The sequence below is a fragment of the Amblyraja radiata genome, chromosome 19, assembly GCF_010909765.2.
Source record: "Amblyraja radiata isolate CabotCenter1 chromosome 19, sAmbRad1.1.pri, whole genome shotgun sequence".
Lineage (NCBI taxonomy): Eukaryota > Metazoa > Chordata > Chondrichthyes > Rajiformes > Rajidae > Amblyraja > Amblyraja radiata.
Genome location: NC_045974.1, coordinates 38,161,618 through 38,182,143, shown reverse-complemented (window position 1 = coordinate 38,182,143; position 20,526 = coordinate 38,161,618). Strand labels below are relative to the sequence as shown.

General features: G+C 40.4%; 1 protein-coding gene across 3 annotated transcripts in view; it reads right to left on the bottom strand.

The window, feature by feature from the left end:
- Positions 1–20,526, bottom strand: part of rap1b (RAP1B, member of RAS oncogene family) — a 45,046-nt gene continuing 24,520 nt past the window's right edge. Inside the window, exons 3-9 of one of the 3 annotated variants that reach the window (XM_033038277.1) lie at positions 19,972–20,065; positions 19,552–19,620; positions 19,337–19,393; positions 12,034–12,174; positions 9,881–10,024; positions 7,675–7,786; positions 1–1,261 (exon numbers count right to left, since the gene is read on the bottom strand). In XM_033038277.1, the coding sequence (XP_032894168.1) occupies positions 7,700–7,786; positions 9,881–10,024; positions 12,034–12,174; positions 19,337–19,393; positions 19,552–19,620; positions 19,972–20,028 (555 nt within the window). In that variant the 5' untranslated portion in view covers positions 20,029–20,065 and the 3' untranslated portion in view covers positions 1–1,261; positions 7,675–7,699. The remainder of the gene's footprint in view (positions 1,262–7,674; positions 7,787–9,880; positions 10,025–12,033; positions 12,175–19,336; positions 19,394–19,551; positions 19,621–19,971; positions 20,066–20,526) is intronic. The other 2 variants (XM_033038278.1, XM_033038276.1) reach the window with 2 other exon arrangements.

Sequence of the window (20,526 nt, the reverse complement as noted above, 5' to 3'; positions counted from 1 at the left end):
TTACCGTTACAAAAGTTAAACAGGTACTTTATTTACTTGCAGTTAAAACATGACAAAACATTCAAGTGGCAGATAATCATAATGCAAGCCCTTGCACAGCAATCTAAATTTATGGAACAGAAGAGGTTATTCAAAAAATTGCACTCTATGGAAATTAAGGCTTTATAAGTTTGCATTTGGCTACCTTAAAGCATCTGTAGCATTAATTTTCAATTTCAAACACCGTGGCTCAATTCCTCAGATAATCTTCTATCCAAATATTAATGTACACAAAGCATTCAAGGCATTATAAAATAAGATCAGCAGAACTTAGGCTATGTAACCAATTACACTCAAATAATTATTCTCACATTCACCATCAATACCCACAGTACTCTTCCACTTAGAAACATTTCAACAAAACAGTACACACGTAACATAACCACTAACAGGCAATGTCTAATTCAATGTATATTTGGTACTGGTAATTACAAATATGCATAAGCAAGCAGAATTACAGTGAGAACCTACAGCTCAGGAGCATTTCGATCTCCAAACAAACTCGCAAAATCTTAAAATATGTTAAAATATATATTTCCGATGTAGACCCGCACTGTACAATCCATATAAACATTGTTCCTTATGTAAACAAAAAGGAAACTCACAAGGAAAGACATTTTCTGAAAATGTTAACAGCTATTTAAAAGGCAATATTATAGAACAGACAAAATATAAATGAGACAAAACATACATATTCTATACAGAGTAACTATTTCCACAGGTCATTTTAAAATAAAAAAAAATAATTTTAATAGCTTTCAATGATCAGAGCGCAATTATACACTAGAACGATTATCTTGCATCTCCATTTTAAAGAAGATACAAATATCAAATAAGCAGTTGGCTGTGAGAAATCATCTAAAGAGATCTTAGGACTTCCATCTAAATGATGCTAAAATAGTGGAGCTTTCAGTAAATTACAATTTGTCTTTGCCAAAAAAGGGATTTCTACTAATTATAAGTTTAATACAACATTGGTAAAAGGTATGCTTCCTCCCATATGATCAGTAATAACACTGAAAGTAGGATACAGTTTAACAGTTGCCTACGAATAGAATGTTTTGAAGTAAAAAATAGCTTTCTGTTCTTTGTGCAAAATGACTTGGGAGCTTTCATCCGTTTGTTGAAAGGTACCACCACAGGAAAGTCCATTTTTCAATTGTCATTGGGTTCACTAAAGTGGAATGCTGGCACTGTCAAAATGAGAGATGGTTCATCAGATCTAGGAGTTAAACAAGAGAAACTTTAGTAAGTTAAATTTTCTTTTTTAAATAGGTGATTATTAAGACCCAAATGCCAATCCTTTTGATGTCTGACCTGAAAATTATCAACCTTCTCAAAATACACTTAAATATCTTTTTTCAGAACCCATTTCCATTGTTTCATCCTTTCTAGTCATATGGCATAGAAAAGGTCATTCAGCCCAACTCGTCCATGCTGACCAAGATGCCCCATCTGTTAGTCCAATATTCCTGTATTTAGCCTATGTCCCTCTAATCCTTTCCAATCCATGTACCTGTCCAAGTGTCTTTTAACTGTTGTTATTTTACCTCCCTCAACTATCTCATCTAGCAGCTCATTCCATATACCCAGTACCCTTAATGAAAAAGTTGCCTCTCAGGTTCTTATTAAATCTTTCCTCTCTCACCTTAAACTTATGACCTATGGTTCTCCATATCAATTCCACTTATGATTTGATCCACCTTAAGCTGGAAAGAGTACAGAGTGGATTCATGAGGATGACGCCATGACTTGAGGGCCTGAGCTATAGGGAGAGACTGGGCAGACTAGGACTTTCATTCTTGGAGCGCAGGAGGCAGAGAGGTGATCTTATAGAGGTGTATAAGATCATGAGAGGAATAAATAGGGTGATTATTATCCATAGGGGAATCAAGAACCAGAGGACACAAGTTTAAGATGAGAGGGGATAGATTTAATACAAACCTGAAGGGCAACTTTGTCACACAGAGGCTGGTGTGTATATAGAATGAGCGTAGATGGTGCATCTTGGTCGACATGGGCAAGCTTGTCCGATGGGCCCATTTCCGCACTGTATAACTCTATGACCTCTATAAGATCAACCCTCAGTATCCTGCGTTCGATGGGATAAAGTTCTAGCCCAACCAACCTTTCCCTGTAGCTCAGGCCCTCAAGTCCTGGCAACACCCTCATAAATCTTCTCTGCAGTCTTTTCAGCTTAATGACATAATTCAGATATATTCCACATTGTTACTTGAAATCTTCAGTACAAATAAGAAATTAACTTAAATGTTTTCCCTATGTTTATATCAATATATACCAATATAAAATTTGTCTTAAGTGCTTTTCATTATCATCAATACATACTTGGAGTTTCTAAAAACTTTCAAATAAATTAAGCAATTTAATAATCAGGTTAATCAACATATCTTTGCTTTACAACATATCTTCTGGCATTATGACCGGCATTTATATTAACACTTTCAGAAAATCGTTTTTGTTTTACATTGAACAATTCTGCGAGTCTGGAACAAGAGAAATTAACCAGGGACGGTGATGTTTTACACCACCTTCCACTACTGGTCCAGCAGGATGACTAGCAGATGGAAAGTGTGACATCCAATGGAATTGGCCCTTGAAACAAGCCTGTTTCTTTAAAAGACCGCAAGCAGAAGGGAGTGAGTGAATGAGATTAAAGAAAGGAGTTTTCTTTCTTTTTTTTAATACAAACACACAATGTTACATGGTATTCAGTTTACACAAGTTCATAAGGTTTTCTGTATTATTAGCCAAGAAAACCACAACTTTAAAGTTTCCTTTGTACAGAACATTCATCAGGTTGAAATTTAACGGAGCCCTTCAGCATATTGGCAAACGGAGTCATTTGGCACCAATGGATGTACACATAAATTAGAAGAGAACCACTTACTATGCCGCGTAAAACAAAATTGTCCTCTATGTCTCCTTTAAACTTTCCCCCTTTGACATTCAAGCTATGTTCACTAGTATTTGACATTTCCTCCCTGGGGAAAACATTCTAATTGCCTACCCTATCCATTCCTCTCAACTTTATAAACATCTATCACATCATCATTCAGCCACCGATTTTTAGAGAAAACAATCCCAGTTTGTCCAACCTCTTCTTAAAGCTAACACCCTCTAATGCGGGAGCATCCTGTCAAACTTCTGCACTCTCTCCTAAGCTTCTAAACCAGTAATTGGGCAATCATAACTGCATACAATACTCTAAATGACTGGATGTGCCAAAATTTTCTCCAACTAAATAAGGACAAAACGGAGATAATTGTTTTTGGTGCTAAAAAAGAAAGGCTTAAAGTAACCCAACACCTTCACTCTCTGTCCCTGAAAACTTCAAACAAAGCCAGAAATCTTGGGGTCATTATGGATTCAGATTTAAATTTCGACAGTCACATCAAATCAGTAACAAAATCGGCCTACTATCACCTCAAAAACATAGCAAGATTAAGAGGACTCATGTCAGCTCAAGACTTAGAAAAACTTGTACATGCCTTTATTAATAGTAGGCTAGATTATTGTAACGGTCTCCTTGCAGGTCTTCCAAAAAAAACTGTCAGGCAGCTACAGCTTGTTCAGAACGCTGTTGCTAGAGTTCTAACAAAGACCAAAAAATTTGAGCATATTACACCAATTCTTAAATCCTTACATTGGCTCCCTGTATGTCAGAGAATTGATTTTAAAATCCTGCTGCTCACCTATAAATCACTACATGGTTTAGGGCCAAAGTATATCACTGACATGCTTCCACTATATAAGCCTTCGAGACCGCTAAGATCTTCTGAAACCAATCTGCTAGTGATTCCCAGAGTAAATACAAAACATGGGAAAGCAGGATTTAGTTACTATGCAACAAATAGCTGGAATACACTTCCTGAAGATTTAAGACTTGCCTCAACTTTGACCACTTTTAAAACAAGACTGAAAACTTTTATGTTTACTTTAGCTTTCAGCTAAATCTTAACTACATTGCACTTTTAACTTTTGCACTTTTTATAATGCATTTTTAATTTTGCTTTTCTTTTCTTTTAGTTCTTCTATTTTATTTCATTTTATTATTTCATTTATTGTATGACATGTTTTTATGTGAAGCACTTTTGAGTCTGCCTCGTGTATGAAATGTGCTATATAAATAAAGTTGCCTTAAATGCGGTCTAACTAAAGTTTTACAAAGCTATGACACGTGTTTCTGACACAATGCTCTGACTTATGAAGGCAAGCATACCCAACGCTTTCTTTACCATTTTACCTACCTGTGTTGCTACTTTCAAGGAGCTATGGACTTTGAACCCTAGACCCCTCTGAACATTAGTGTTGTTAAGGATCTTATCATTAACTCCTTACATTAGACCTCCCAAAGTGCCTGGTTTAAACTCTCTCTGCTATTTCTCTCCCACATCTGTAACTGATCTATACCCTGCTCAATGCTTTGACAAACCTCTTCACAGTCTGCAACTTCACCAATTTCTGTGTCTTCTGTAAACTTGCTAACCAACCCATCTACAGTTTTGTCCAAGTCATCTAAATAGATCACAAGCAGCAGAGATCCAAGCACTGATCACCACTGGACACACACCTCTAGCCAAAATAACACCTTTCCACCACTAAGAGTAGTGGTATGGGTAAGCCAATTGTGAATCCAAACTATCAAGACACCATGGATCCCATGCGTCTTAATGTTCTGTATTAGCCTGAGGGACCTTGTCTAATGCCTTACTATAGCTCATGTAGATAATATTCACAGCCCTACACTCATTGATCATCTTTGTCAGCTCCTCAAAAAGCCCATTCAAGTTTGGTAGACTTGACCTATCCCGTACATCGCCAAGCTGACTACCTTTAATGAGCCTATTCACTTCCAAATACAAGTAAATCCCAAGAATTCTCTTCAATAGCTACCTTATCATTGACGTGAGGCTCACCTGCCTATAATTTCCTGTATCATCTCTATATCACTTCTTTAAAGGAACAACATTGGTTACTCTCCAGTGCTCTAGCACCTTGCCTATGGCTAGGAAGGATACAAATATGTCATCAAGGATTTAGCAATCTCCCCTCTTGCTTATCTCAAAAACCTGAGAGAGATTCCATCAGGTCCACCTTTCATTCTCTGCACGAGACCCAACACCACCATCTTCTTGATCCCTATCCTCCATGTCCTTTTGCTCAGTAAACACCAGAGCAGTCAAGTTTTGCCAGAGCATTTCAGTATTCTAGTACCTGAAAATCAGTATTATGCTGAGGAAATCAGTATTTTACGCGGTGCCATTTTGCTGAAAAAATTGTTATTTTTCTATGTGCGGTCACACCCATGTAAGAGTACAAGAATGCATAACCTTGCTACCAATTGACATGTCTTCTACGCACCTTACTTGACAGTGCATTCATTGCCATCTATTTGTATACTGCTGTTTGAACGGCTGCTTCCTGCTTTTAGCACCAGATGATGATGTAGAAGCCATTTTGGAAGCCTCCCTCGCCCTCCCTTGCTCTCTCCTTCCTTCCTCTCTTTCCCTCCATCTCCCTCCCACCCTCCCTACCTCTATCCCTCCCCCTCCCTCCCACCCTCCCCTCCTTCCTTTTTTCCTCCCTCCCCCTCTTATTCCCTCCCTCCTTCTCCCTCCCCTAACAGTCTGTGACTCATAGCGCTGTGGCCATAGCGATATGTGTAAAGCCCATAGCGCTATGTGTAAAGGCAATAGCGCTCCAGCTGGGAGCGCTATTTTTAGAACCCATAGCGCTGTTCGTTAAATTCCCACGCGTTAAACTGACAGCGTTGTTTAAACCTGGAGCGGGACAGGCAGATCAAAGCTTACAAAAATAATCATCCAGATCTTGCAATTTAAAATACTAATAGATTTAATCTGCTATAATTTTTAGAGGTACAGTATGACTATAGTATGACTTTTTATATCTTTGCATTTTTTAAGCAGCAAGATGAAACAGGAAGTCAGGCTGATTTTTTTTAAATCCGTATTTTACAAAGCAAATCCGTACATTCGTATTCTGATTGCATATCGCAAAATACGGAAAATGCATACTACTTGGCAGCTCTGAAACACCGATACAAACTAATCATTTGCTATCTCACCTACATCCTCAACACCAAATTCCTTCCTTTATCCTTGAGTGGTCCGATCCTCTCCCTGGTTACCTTCGTGTTTTTAAATGCATGTAGCCTTGGGGATTCCATTTAATTCTACTTGCCAGTGACATTTCATCGCTCCTTTTGGCCTGCCTAATTCCCTACATTAATTCTCTCCTGCTTTCTTTATTTTCCTCAAAAGCCCCGTCTGATTTCATCTTCGTAAATGTTACATACTTCTATTTGACCTATATTTACAATCTCTCCTTTCATCCAAGGTTTCCTTACTTGTCATACTTGTGCACTTGTCTCTCCTTATTTACTTCAAATCACTAGAACATGGTCCTCTGGTACGGAACACTGATCATCCAGTTTTTAAAACAAACTGCTACATGTCAAATTTTGTACTTTCCTCCCCTCCCACCCTTCCAAGGTCCAGCTGAATTATTTAGCAAACCTCTAGAGGAGTACAGTGGGAAGCATATTGATTGGTTACATCATGGCTTCCTCTGGCTAAAAGGTAGAGAAGCCGGAGAATAATTACATCCAGATTTTAAAAAGTGTCTTCCCATCAAACTTCAGGGTCCTGTACAACCCTGCACAACCAGACTTCAGCACTGAACTACTAAGGCTACAAAGGATTTTGCATAATTATGGTTGCTTAACATACTTTGGTTTTTACACTGTTGCGGTCTGGTTAACTTGGAATGAGCGATAATTTATCGTTGCTGCTGCTAATATGCCTGTAACGCTGCAGCAAGAAAGAATTCCATCATTCCCATTCATATCTGATGCACATGACAATTAATCACTCTTGATCTTGATCCTTATTCATAACTATCTTAAAAGGAGTTGTGACCGCTGTTTCCAAAATCTCTCCAAATGAAACACGTCACCCAACCAGCTGGTTTCCCAATACAAGGACCAATATGGTCCCTCCTCTAGTTGAATTGTCCATGCACATTTTCAGGAAACACTCTTGGAGGCACCCAACAAATTCTGTTCTCCCTAACCTTTTGCATCGGGGAAGACCCAGTCAATACTGGGGAAGTTAGAGTCACCACTATGACAACCCTATTGTTTTTATATCTTTTCATAGTCTACATGTCATTTCCTCTTTCTTCCTGGCTATTGGGAGGCCTAACATATAATCCCATCAGAGTGATTGCAGCTTTCTAATTTTTGAGCTCTCTTGATATTGCCTCAATGGCCACATGGGTTTTCTCCAGGACTCTCATTTCCTGCCACATTCCAAACCTACAGGTGTGTAGGTTAATTGGCTTCGGTAAGATTGTAAATTGTCCCCAGTGTGTAGTATAGTGTTAGTGTATGGGGATCGCTGGTCGACACGGTCTCGGTGGGCTGAATGCCCTGTTTTCGCGCTGTATCTCTCAACTAAACTAAGATATAAACTCCATACCTGGGTGCAGAAATGACAATCTCTCTGATGTATATGATATATAGCATTTTCTTTTCTCCTCTCCTCTCCTCACATAAAACTATCAATTCATAGATGCATGTATTTGTATTTTTACCTGCTTCTGTCAAAATAGGACTGTATTAAAGCAGCTGGCATTTTGCTGCTTTTGGAGGCCTTCCAGAAACTGGTGATTTTCTGTTGATTTGTCGGACCAGATCATAAAAAATCTGTTAAAAAAATCAATAGTAAACTGTAAGCTATGAAGCCAAACATATGATTTTCACAATGTCCCAAAAAGTATTTTTTTAAGTCTTCAGGCAGCTTAAAATGACCCACACTTATGGCAGAATCATTAGAAACAAGGTTTTCCCTTATTAGTACAAATTTGGTTACATATTTCCATAATACTCTATTCAATTGAAACTATTTTTTCGTACAATTCAATTGATCACATGAACAAGGTGCACTAATTGTATCATCCAATCCTCAAGCTCTTTCACCCAAACACCTGGATTCACATTTGCTGAATTTGTATACAAATACATTTCTTTACATACGTTTCTTTTTAGAAGAATAGGAACCAAACATTTTTGCAAAGATAGACACAAAAAGCTGGAATAACTCAGCGGGACAGGAGAGAAGGAATGGGTGAATGGGAAGGAGAATTAAAATGTTTAGTAACCGGGAGATCAGGTAGGTTCAGGCTGACTGAGTGAAGGTGTTCAGCGAAACAATCGCCCAATATACGTTTCGTCTCCCCGATGTATAAGAGTCTACATCTTGAACAACGGATATAGTAGATGAGGTTGGAGGAGGTGCAAGTGAACTTCTGCCTAACGTGAAAGGACTGTCGAGGTCCCTGGACAGATTTGAGGGAGGAGGTATAGCAACAGGTGTTGTATCTTCTGCGGTTGCAGGGGAAGATAGGGGAGGGGGTTTGGGTGGAATGGGATGAGTTAACCAGGGAGTTGCGGAGGGAACGGTCTCTGTGGAAGGCGTGGAAATGGGAAGATGTGACTAGTGTTGGGATCCCGTCGGAGGTGGCGAAAATTTCAGACGATTATGTGTTGCATGCGACGGCTGACTGGGTGAAAGGTAAGGATTAGGGGGATTCTGTCTCTGTTGCGACAAGGGGGAGAGGGAGCAAGGGCGGAGCTGTGGGAAACCGAGGAGACACGAGGGCTCATCTATGATAGGAGAGGGGAACCCCCATTCCCTAAAGAATGAGGAAACAGTTTTGCAATATCCCAATAAAAGATTCTTATTACAAGGTGTTTAAGAAGGAACTGCAGATGCTGGAAAATCGAAGGTACACAAAAATGCTGGAGAAACGTTTCCATTTTTATCCAGCATTTTTGTGTACCTTATTACAAGGAATTTGATGTTTTTAATGAAATATATTTATTTAAAAACAAAGTAAACATAACAGAATTCACTAAGGTGCAGTCCGTTTAAGCCTTGCATAATCATCTTCACTGGTACCATTTTACATATGCAATTTTTCAACATATGGTAACAGGGGTATGTGGCTAGTGGTGGGATCCCGTTGGAGGTGGTGAAAATGTCAGAAGATTATGTGTTGTATGTGACAGCTGGATGCGGTGTTGCAGTTTACACCCCAGTGGTATGAATATTAATTTATCTCACTTCAAGTAACCCTTCCTTTCCCTCCCTCATTGTTTTGCTGTTTAATTGTTTGGTGCTCTTCGAGAATGGATATAGCATTATTACAGTACATTGGTCTGATCCATCGATTGCCATTTGGCACACTTATCAAAGACATGGACAAAAGCCTGGTTTAATAGTCTATCCATTAATCTGCGTTAATAGTCTATCCATTAATGCAACAAATCAAGTGCATTTCCAATATCAGGGCAAAAGTAGTACACACGTACAGCTACCTATGCACAAAGACTATAAAGATAAGAGAAGGAAATATCAATGCCTGTAAACCAAACATCATTCTGCCATACCACAAAAGCTGGAACTGTTCTGAAACGTGGCCTATTGATGCTCTCGCAGTACGTCAATAAATACAGTATCACGTGCTCATTTAAGCCCTACTCCAGCCAGAACAGAATTGATCTGCGATCAATAATGCATCAAAAAATTAATTTCAACACATTCCACAAACATAGTTAATTCTTTAACCAAGGGCAAAGAAGTGATGGCATTGATGCAAGTATCAGATGTCCAATTTGTTCAAATTTTAATCAGCATCAGGAGTAGCGATCCCTCCAACAGTATGAGCAGCTATTTAAGGCAACACACGGGATTGAAGATTATTCTGAATGTTAATGTATGGAGAAGAGAAAGCACACCTCATTAACATTAATCTTTGACTTTGCAGAGGATTCTAGAAAGGCACAGTTACACCACTGTCTTGCCAGGTTCTGTCCTTGCTCCTTTCCAACTACCCGCTCGTCCTCCAAGTCACACTTATTACCAACCAAAATCATTGGCACCTGTAAGTAAAAAGTTCAATTATTAAAAGCTAAAAACATTGTATAAAAATTATAAACTCACACGCATTTCTTACTTTTCTCTATTAAAATGCACTAATTAGCAATTTGTAAATGAATCACAAATACAGTTATGACCAGAAGTAAAATGTTGTCAATGGATACATTTACTATAGTTGTTAATATGCCAGAAAACACACAAGCAAATGTACAATCAATAATTTTAACCCAATATTTTAGGATTGATCAGAAACATTTACTGGCAATAACTTATATTTTGTTAGTAATTCTCTGTTGAAATATTCTGTTCAGAGAAAAAGCTTACAGACAATTTTTAAATCCAACATTTCCAAAGATCAAGTTACAACCTAAACATGTTGAGAAAATGTCCTGTGGCAGGAATTAGAATTTGATCTTGTTTTGGATGCAGATTCTTTTTGTATTTTACAAAACAAATGTAACAGGATCACCGTGTTGCTTCATCAATATCTCTTTGGAACCAGAATGTGAAGTGGACTTTCCAGGTAAGACTTGGCGGCCCTGGGCCAGGCAATCAGATAAGATCCTTTATATTGGTACAAAGCCAAAGCTAGCCTCAGTTGCAACCCTGCAGTAACAAAATCAAATAATGCTTGTCGTCCAAGACCATCTCTTTTGTTCTAATCCAGAGCACATTTGAAGCACTAATTGTTATTTTCCCCCCCGCAATCCTTAATGTGAAGTGAATTGCATGTCCTATCGTTCTAACTGAAATTAAAATGCTTTCTTCAAAAAACAGCATGTGGCCTTATGGCCCTCAAGCTTGCACTACCATTCTATAAGAAATGGCTGATTACATGCTCAAATCCATTTTCCTGCCTGATCCTCGTATTCCGATGTGGAAAATAGATCAAATTAATGCAGTCTTGAACTTAAATATAACGACTACACATTTTGAGGAATATCCACTACCCTTCAAAGGCAAAAAATTACTTTCATCAATTCAAATTGACCTTGTTTAGTCCTGTTGATGTTTTCCGTGTGTTATCACATCCTTTGTAATAGGCACTAGTATTTTCCCTGCTATTGATGTTAGGTCTGTAGTTTTCTGATCTCAGTTTTTTCTTTGGACGATTCTTTTTGAAAGAGTGAGGGCTAAATTTGCCACTATCCAATTTACAGGAATTAGTCTATAATCTACAGAGTTTTAATGATGAGAAACCAATGCATCCACCATTTCTACTAGTTATGGCTACTTTGGCCCAAGGATTTATTGGCTATTAACACATTTCTACAGCTCTATTTATTTGAGCTAAAATTAATTTTCAATAATTCCAATGGAATTGTGAGAGGCATATATAGGTAGTCAGAACCTTTTGTTCCAGGGTGGAGAGGGCAATGACTAGCGGGCACAGCTTTAAGATAAGAGCAGCATAATTTAAGGATGATGTGTGGGGCAAGTAAGTGGCGGGTCCTGGAATGTGTTGTCAGGGTTAGTGGTGGAAGCAGATATGGAAGTGATGTTTAAGATGGCAACATGTATATGGAGGGAATGGTAGAGGGTGGGGGTGGGGAGGGGGGGTAATATGGATCTTGTGCTAACAGTGGGATCATGTTTGGCACAGATATTTTGGGCTAAAGGGCCCATCCTGTGTTGCACTTTTCTATGTTCTGTGTTCTATGTTCCACATTTTCATTAGACTTATGGTTCCCTCACAATGATGAGAAGATATTGTGTCCTCTTCTGTGAAGAAGTGTTCCCAATCTTGCATGGTACTAGGTGTCAATTTCTACAGGAAACTTCATTAACTCAGCTGTTTTAAGATCAAATTAACCGTTTTGAGCACAATTTAAAAAGTTTAGGTCACTAATTTTCACAGATTTTTCCTTTGGTCATTTGATATTTTAAAACACAAGCATATCTGTCATACAACAGAAGCAATTATTTCCATGACAGGGTTGATCGAAGAATAAAGCAATATTAGAAAATTCTGAATTAGATTTTCTCCACAACAAGCTGGTTGCACACTTACATCATCAGTATCTTTGACTCTAAGAATTTGCTCTCTCAAGTCTTGCAAGTCATTAAAGGTTGATTGTGCTGTTATAGAATATACTAATGCAAAACCTTGTCCATTTTTCATGTATAGATCTCTCATTGCAGTGAATTGCTCCTGTAATTAAAAAATGGCTGTATTATTTTGCCGTTTTCAGTTTCTTTAACATTAAATAAATGCTGTTTACATTAATAAATATTACAGTGAATTCTATGCATACCAGTGAAAAAACTGCACGGAAAACTGCATTTTATGAGAGAGAGCGAGAAATAAAAGCTTTTCAATAATGTTTAGGTTAAACCTCAGCTTTCCAAATCTATAATATATATATTTTCTAAATCAGTAGTTCAGGTCAGGCCAACGATCAAATCATGTTCAGACTAACTGGTTTTGGAAACAGCTTAATGATCCAAAGTGTACTCACTTCACACAAGAATAGTAATGCAAAAATATTTACATTTAAGACTACTCAGTGGTTCCACGACTTGAAAAACACACCAGTTTTATGCTTTAAATGATAAATTAGAAAAAAGACATTCCCAAATGTCCAAAATATATTGAACCAGTGAATCAGTGCTTTTATTATAAAAACAAGTGAAATTATGTAGAGCATGTAATCTATTTGAAACATCACATTTTTACATCCTTCACACCTTTTAGAGCGGGTGCGGAGAAATGGCAGAGGTGGAATGGCGGCGCTGCCTTAGCAGCTGCGGCTCGCCTGCAGTCCGTCTGTTTTTTGTTTTTTTTCTTTGTTGTTCTTTTGTCCTGTTTTAGTTAATCTTTGGTTTATTAGGTTGTGTATGTGTGTGGGTGGGGGGGAGAAACAGGTTTTTGGTCTCTTCCTTCGGGGGGGGATGCGACTTTTCTTGTCGTATCCCCCGTCTCCGTCTCCGCCGAGGCCCAATAGCCGCGGCGCTGGGGCAGCGTACCAGCGGCAGCGGTCCGACTCCGGAGCTGCGGTGTTCCGACAGCAGCGGCCACCCAGTCTCAGAGCTGGGGCAGCGGCAGTGGCCACCCGGCCTCGGAGCTGGGGCAGCGGCAGTGGCCACCCGGCCTCAGAGCTGGGGCAGCGGCAGTGGCCACCCGGCCTCGGAGCTGGGGCAGCGGCAGCGGCCACCCGGCCTCGGAGCTGGGGCAGCGGCAGCGGCCACCCGGCCTCGGAGCTGGGGCAGTGCCCCGGCGGCAGCGGCCACCCGACCCGACCGCGGGCCCAGTGTCGGGAGCTCGCAGGTCACAGGTTGCGGACCTGTTCTCCGGAGCTCCCGCAACAACAGCTGCGTCCGCTGGACTGGAGGGCCGCAGCTTTGGCAGCTTCGACCACCCCGGGCCGCAGAGTTGAACAGGCCCGTTCGCGGAGCTCGGATTCAGCCACGGGACTGACATTACCTACCATCGCCCGGCAGGGTCACATCATCTGAAGCCTGGATGGCCTCGGCGCAGAGGGAGAATAAGAAGGGATGAGACAAAGACTTAAGACTTTCGCCTTCCATCACAGTGAGGAGGTGCCTGGTGAACTCACTGTGGTGGATGTTAATTTGTGTTTATTGTGTGTTTTTGTCATTTTGTACTATATGTAGGACTGCAAGGCAACAAAGTTTCGTTAGGACCGCAAGGTCTGAATGACAATAAAGGCTACTTTGACTTTACTTTAACTTTTGACTTTGAATTTAGTCCAGCATAGATCACCCCTGATCATATTAAATGCTCAGCCCTGATCATATTGGCCCTAGCCAATTAATGGTTAGACAGACAAAGGGCCAAATGGCCTATTCATGCACTTATAGACAATAGGTGCAGGAGTAGGCCATTCGGCCCTTCGAGCCAGCACCACCATTCAATGTGATCATGGCTGATCATCCCAAATCAGTACCCCGTTCCTGCCTTCTCCCCATATCCCCTGACTCCGCTATCTTTAAGAGCCATATCTAGCTCTCTCTTGAAAGTATCCAGAGAACCGGCCTCCACCACCCTGAGGCAGAGAATTCCACAGACTCACAGCTCTCTGTGAGAAAAAGTGTTTCCTAGTCTCCCTTCTAAATGGCTTACCCCTTATTCTTAAACTGTGGCCCCTGGTTCTGGACTCCCCCAACATCGGGAACATGTTTCCTGCCTCTAGCGTGTCCAAACCCTGAACAATCTTATATGTTTCAAGTATATTTCTAAAAGGTGACAAGTATATCGGCACGATTATGATTTTATTGTTTATTAAGCACACTACTCATAAAGAGTGAGGCATTTTTCAAAATAGAAACAGAAAGTTTCACAGTAAAGTTTCACAGTAAAGTTTCACAGTAAAGTTTCACAGGGAAAGCAGGATTCACAGTGAACAATCACAAGGTTCATCCCTGATCAATCTGCAAAAAAGTGAACTGTGTGTCTAACGACCAAATAAGTATTATAAAATATATTTGGAAAATGGGATGAAAGGATTGTGCTTTTAAAAGATGCTAAATGAGTTTTGTCTGTGTTCTTTGGAGTTTAGGAGAAGTGATATTGTTGAAACGTAAAGAACCAAACAGGGCATGGCAGGGTAGATGTTGATATGTTTTCACTGCTGGTCTCGAATGAGGAAACACAACATTCAAAATAAAAATATATTTTCGCAGAGGATAGTGAATCTCTCGTATTTTCTACCCTAGAGAATTCTGGTCTAGATCATTTTAAATATTTAAAGTGGAAGTAGGTATATTTTCGAATGATGGGGGAATGAGGGCTATGGGCATATGGCGCAGAGAAAGAACCAAGGCCCGGAGTATACTACATTGAATTCCAGGACAGGCTTGAGGGGCCAGGTCATTCACATCTTTTGTGACATTAAGCTTGGAGTCTGCTGAAGACAAAAAAGTCTGTTAGATTGATTGAAAGACACAGCATAGAAACAGTGTAGGAAGGAACTGCAGATGTTGGTTTAAACCGAAGATAGACACAAAAAGCTGGAGTAACTCAGCAGGACAGGCAGCATCTCTGGAGAGAAGGAATGGGTGACATTTCGGGTCGAGACCCTTCTTCAGACTGGTTAGGGATAAGGGAAACGAGAGATATAGATGATGATGTGGAGAGATAAAGAACAATGATTAAAAGATATGCAAAAAAGTAACGATGATAAAGGAAATAGGCCATTGTTAGTAGTTCTGACGAAGAGTCCCGACCCGAAACGTCACCCATTCCTTCTCTCCAGAGATGCTGCCTATCCTGCTGAGTTACTCCTGCTTTTTGTGTCCATCGTCAGTTGAAACCAGCATCTGCAGTTCCTTCTTACACATTGTTAACTGTTTGTAAGGTGAAAACAAAAACCTAGTGTGACATGGGTGAGGGAAGGATGGAGAGAGAGAGAGAGCGGGCATGCCGGAGCTACCTGAAGTGAGAGAAATCAATATTCATACCACTGGGCTGTAACCTGCCCAAGTGAAATACAAGATGCTGTTCCTCCAATTTGCGTTTAGCCTCACTCTGACAATGTAGGAAACCTCGCTCAGCCCGCCTGAACCTACCTGGTCTACCGGTTGCTGGACATTTTAATTCTCCTCCCCATTCCTACACAAAAATAATTGTGACTACTTGCTCACTTTATTTCAGCCCGATGTGTAGAACGTTTCTATTACAATCCGCAGTTTGAGGCTCAAAATAAATGCAATAGCATAGACGTTAAACTATTGTAAGCAACATAAATACACAAGAAATAGGATTAGGGCATCTGGCCCCCTCAGGCCTGTTATGTTATTTGATACTTTCTTATCTGATTGTCATAACCTTTGATTCCTCTGGTATCCAAAGTCTGTTAACCCCAGTTTTAAGCATACAACTGAGCAGCAACATACCCACAAAAGAGACAAATCTACAGATTTTCAACCCTCCCTTTCAATCCTCAGTCCTAAAATGTCAACCCCCCTTTTTTCAATGCACCATAGTTCTAAATTCTAAATAGTCAATGGAACTATCTTAGCACTTACTCTGTCAATTCCCAAATTGTACTAGTTCTTTCTTCTGACTTCCAACAAACACAGATCAAATTCAACCAATCTCCCTTTTAGGATTGCCAGCTAATCCTGGACTTAATCTGGTGAATCAAAATCAAGCTGGTTCAAAGTACTTTTCGCTTTTGGTATATTAACCAAAGCTGCTCACCTAATCTCAGCAAAGTTGATCCCAAGATTTGCTTATTTTTGCACCCTAGTGCTTTGTAATAAAGCCAATGCCAAGTACCTATCTAACTCTGGCAAGATATGCATGTTTGTTTTTGTATCTCGTGAATCACATATCCAGATCCCTCTACATACAAAAAATCCCCTCCCATTCCTCCATTCAAAATGCATAACCTTTCATCTTTCTGAATGGCATCCCAGCAACTTTTTATCTTGTTGATATATCTTTGCAGAATCTCTACATTTTCAGCTATCAAAAACTGGTTAAAAAGCAGAGTTTCATAGTATAATGCGGCTTTTTTACGGGGCGACTTGACGCAAGATGTAACCAGAGTGAAGTGGCCGTGGTCTAGCACGATATCACACGATATAACGGGGGGTAGATAAAGAGTTCCCACGGTACTCGGCATTTCTGTTATTTGTGCGAGTGACTTGTCCGTCTCCCGAGCTTTCCCGTTAAATCTTGAATGAACATTGTGAAATGTTGTCAAATCATCACGTGGCACAAATGATGTCACTTTTTTTCCACACACTATAAATATCCTCCCTTGGTTGAATTGGCTCATTTGGAGACATGTTTTACTGTGTATGTGGGAGACACAGATGGACTGAGCACAGTACCTCGGTCTTACTGTGTGTGGGAGAGGGGGAGAAAGAGACAAACACTCACAGAGGCAGAGTCTCTCAGCCTGTGTAAGAGGGAGGGAGGGAGAGAGAGAGAGAGGCACACACAAGGTGGATGTGAAATCTCACCTGCCTGTTTCAGTGACAGACACCCGCCGCCAGTAAATGAAGACACCCCCATCTGTCTCCCCCTCCTCTCCCTCGACTCCCCCACCTTTCCCTCCCAACTCCAGTCCCGTCCTGACCCCCTGGGAAACTGAATAGAGCAACAATCAACTGCTGCCTGTGCGCTGATATGACAATAAAGGCTACTTTACTTTACTGAGTTAAAGAGTTCCCACGGTAGACTGTAAAACTGGGACCCTGGTTCTGGACTCCCCCAACATCGGGAACATTCTTCCTGCATCTAGCCTGTCCAATCCCGTAGATACTGATTAGACCGGTATCTATTTATTTACTTTATTAATGATTTCAATTAAATATTGGGAACATCAGGCCGCAAACGTTATTTCTTGAGTGTTAGTGCTGGACTTTGACTCGACCTTCCTAGTTAGCCGGCGCCTGAGACTGAGCCAAGCAATGTCCAGACCTGACTTCAACACAAAGTGATGGAGGAACTCAAAGGGTCAGGCTCGTCCAACGCTCTGTGTTTTGCTCGTGATTCCTGCATCTGCAGTTCCTCGTGTCTACAGACCAGAGTTGCCACTTGACTCCGAGATGACCATCACAGAGCATACGGAAGGAAGATAGACACGAAATGCTGGAGTAACACAGCGGGACCGGCAGCATCTCTGGAGAGAAGGAATGTGTGACGTTTCGGTTCGAGACCCTTCTTCAGAGTCTCGTCCCGAAACGTCACCCATTCCTTTTATCCAGATGCTGCCCGTCCAGTATTTTATGTCTGTCTCCAGTATTACTATCATCGGCGCAAACCAACATCTACAGTTCTTCCCGACACATTAGAGGATACCGTCTCGCCATCACTCGGATTACCCGCTTCATTTCCATAACGTTGCCACCTCTCTTTACTTTGCTTACTGAAGCCTGATCCTTGTCACACCCAGTGCTCTATCGCCCAGCCTCTCATCTTTCAATCGGGTTCGGCCAGGAAGGAACTGCAGATGCTGGATTAAAACGAAGATAGACACAACATGTAGCTCAGCGGGACAAGCAGCATATCAGAAGGGTCTCGACCCGAAATGTCACCCATTCCTTCTCCCCAGAGATGCTGCCTGCCGTCGAGTTACTCCAGCATTCTCTTTAAACCGGCATCTGCTGTTCCTTCCGACACATGCACAAGAAATAGGCAACTTTTCGGGCCGAAACGTTGCCTATTTCCTTAGTTCCATAGATGCTGCTGCACCCGCTGAGTTTCTCCAGCATTTGTGTGTGTGGGTGGGAGTTGGGGGGGGGGGGGGGGGGGAGAATTGTGTCTGAAGATGTGTCTCGTCCCGAAACATCACCTATTTTTCTCCAGAGATGCTGCTGGACTCGCTGAGTTACTCCAGCTTTTTGTGTCTGTCTTCGATTTAAACCAGCATGTGCAGTTCACTCCTTACACGGGTCTCTGGAGAACATTGATTGGTAGCGTTCCGGACCCTGCTTGGGAAAGGCATCGATCGCTAGTCGGCGAGGACTCCGAGCTGTATCTCTCAAAGAAGTACATGTGAAAAATTTCTCACGGACCCTAAAAATGCGGGACCTTTCAGTAAAGTCCCTTTTAAAGATTCTTGAATCTCATTAACATAACTCATGAATAAGTTGATGTCCATATGCGGATGCAAATCTTTATTTTTTAAATTCAATCCCACAGAAGACAATTTTTACTCACCTTCTGTCCCCTCTGTCCAGCTTCCGGGTTTACCGTTCGCAGGAGTTCCCACGGTAACCGCAAGAGTTATTACGGATATCGCACGGATATCGCACTGGCCACTACGTTCATATAATATTGCAATGCTCAACCACAAGTTTACAAGTCACTCTTGGAGAAATTCAAACTTGCTTGAATTTTCTCCCGAGTCACCAAGTTACACGATTACCTGCCGTTAGCGCCACCGTCCACGGTGGTCCACGAATGCCGTACTGTTATCGCACGAGGTTCCCACGATGTTAAACTCTGGTTAACTCTTGCGTCAAGTCGCCCCGTGAAAAAGCCCCATAAGATGAGGCTCAGGAACATAGCCAAATATTTTAAGAAGGAAACCAAATGAGTACGCAAGAGGGAATAAAAAATAAAAGCGACAAGGCTGAAATCAACTTGCAGCAGAACCAATTCAGCAACTTTACATTGTCTTCAAAGAACACCACGCTAGAAAGATTCCTAAATGGGTGGAACCTGGGCAAACCAAAGCTGGAAAAAAAATAATGAAACCACAATATGGTATTCCTGTTTTCAAAACACCAAGAAAAGGCAAATGTAATTAAAGACAAACATGAAATATAGACATAATTAGAGACTATATGAATAAAAGGCTGCTCATCTGATTAATATTTTATGCAATATGTTTTACCGTTCCGGCTGTATCCAGGATTTCAAGCATACATTGTTGTCCATCTACTTCAACTTGCTGTCATAAAGGAAAAAAATAAAATGGAATGAATAAAAATGAACCTAACTGTGTCTAATTATCAACTTCACAGACAGAGGTACTTTTACAATAATGAATTTTATCAAGATCCTATCTTTGATGAAGCATTCAAAAGATTGACTTCATTGTAAACTCACCTTTCTGTAGGAATCCTCTATTGTTGGATCATATTTTTCAACAAATATTCCTTGAACAAATTGTACAGTCTGCAAAACAACATAATGACATGGCATTAGCAAAAAGATTTGAGCATACAGGTTGAGCTGCAGACATTAGCGTCATATCACAATGTGAAACAATAACCTTGATTTAAGGCCAGCATTTGAGATGCCAAGTATTTTTCACATATACCATGGACATATACATCAACCAGGGGGAATGATCCTGCAAGATCACAGAGTAGAACTTAAACATAAGAGATGACTTTGGTCAGTTAGGTCCATTTTTATTCATTCCTTGGTTAGGGACGATGGAAACAAGAGATATAGACGGTAATGTGGAGAGAAGAACAATGAATAAAAGGTATGCAAAAAATCATGAACAATGACAGGACTCACCAAAGCTGATTTTCCAACACCTCCTGAACCAAGGACCACCAGCTTATACTCGCGCATTGTGTAGCGTATTCAACGAGCAGTGTTTCTTGCTGCCCAAAGAAAAATCACAGATTTGTACTTCTTGTTGAATAAAATAAGATTTAACAGTAAAGTTGTTAAAGTTTCATAGAAATTGGAATCCAAAAGTACATAATTTAGTCCAACAAATCCATCCCAGATGCAACACAAGTGTCAATACACACGCCGATCTAAATATGTCAAATATATCTAAATCATTTATTATTTTCAGCCTTGTCTTTATATAGATTCCTCTTAAGTACATCCATAATATTATCCTTAGCTCTTATCTGAGAGTGTAAATGCCATGGTCTAAATAATTTCAGTATAAAAATCTTTCTTCCAAATTTCTTATTGGTCTTATTAATGGTTCATATTTATGAACCAGATGAGGCTTCTGTCACAACTGGACTGGTACTTTGTAACGCAACAATTTATTTGGATCCCTTTTATACATTTGGAATGGGACCGAATATTTTAATTTATATTGTTATTATC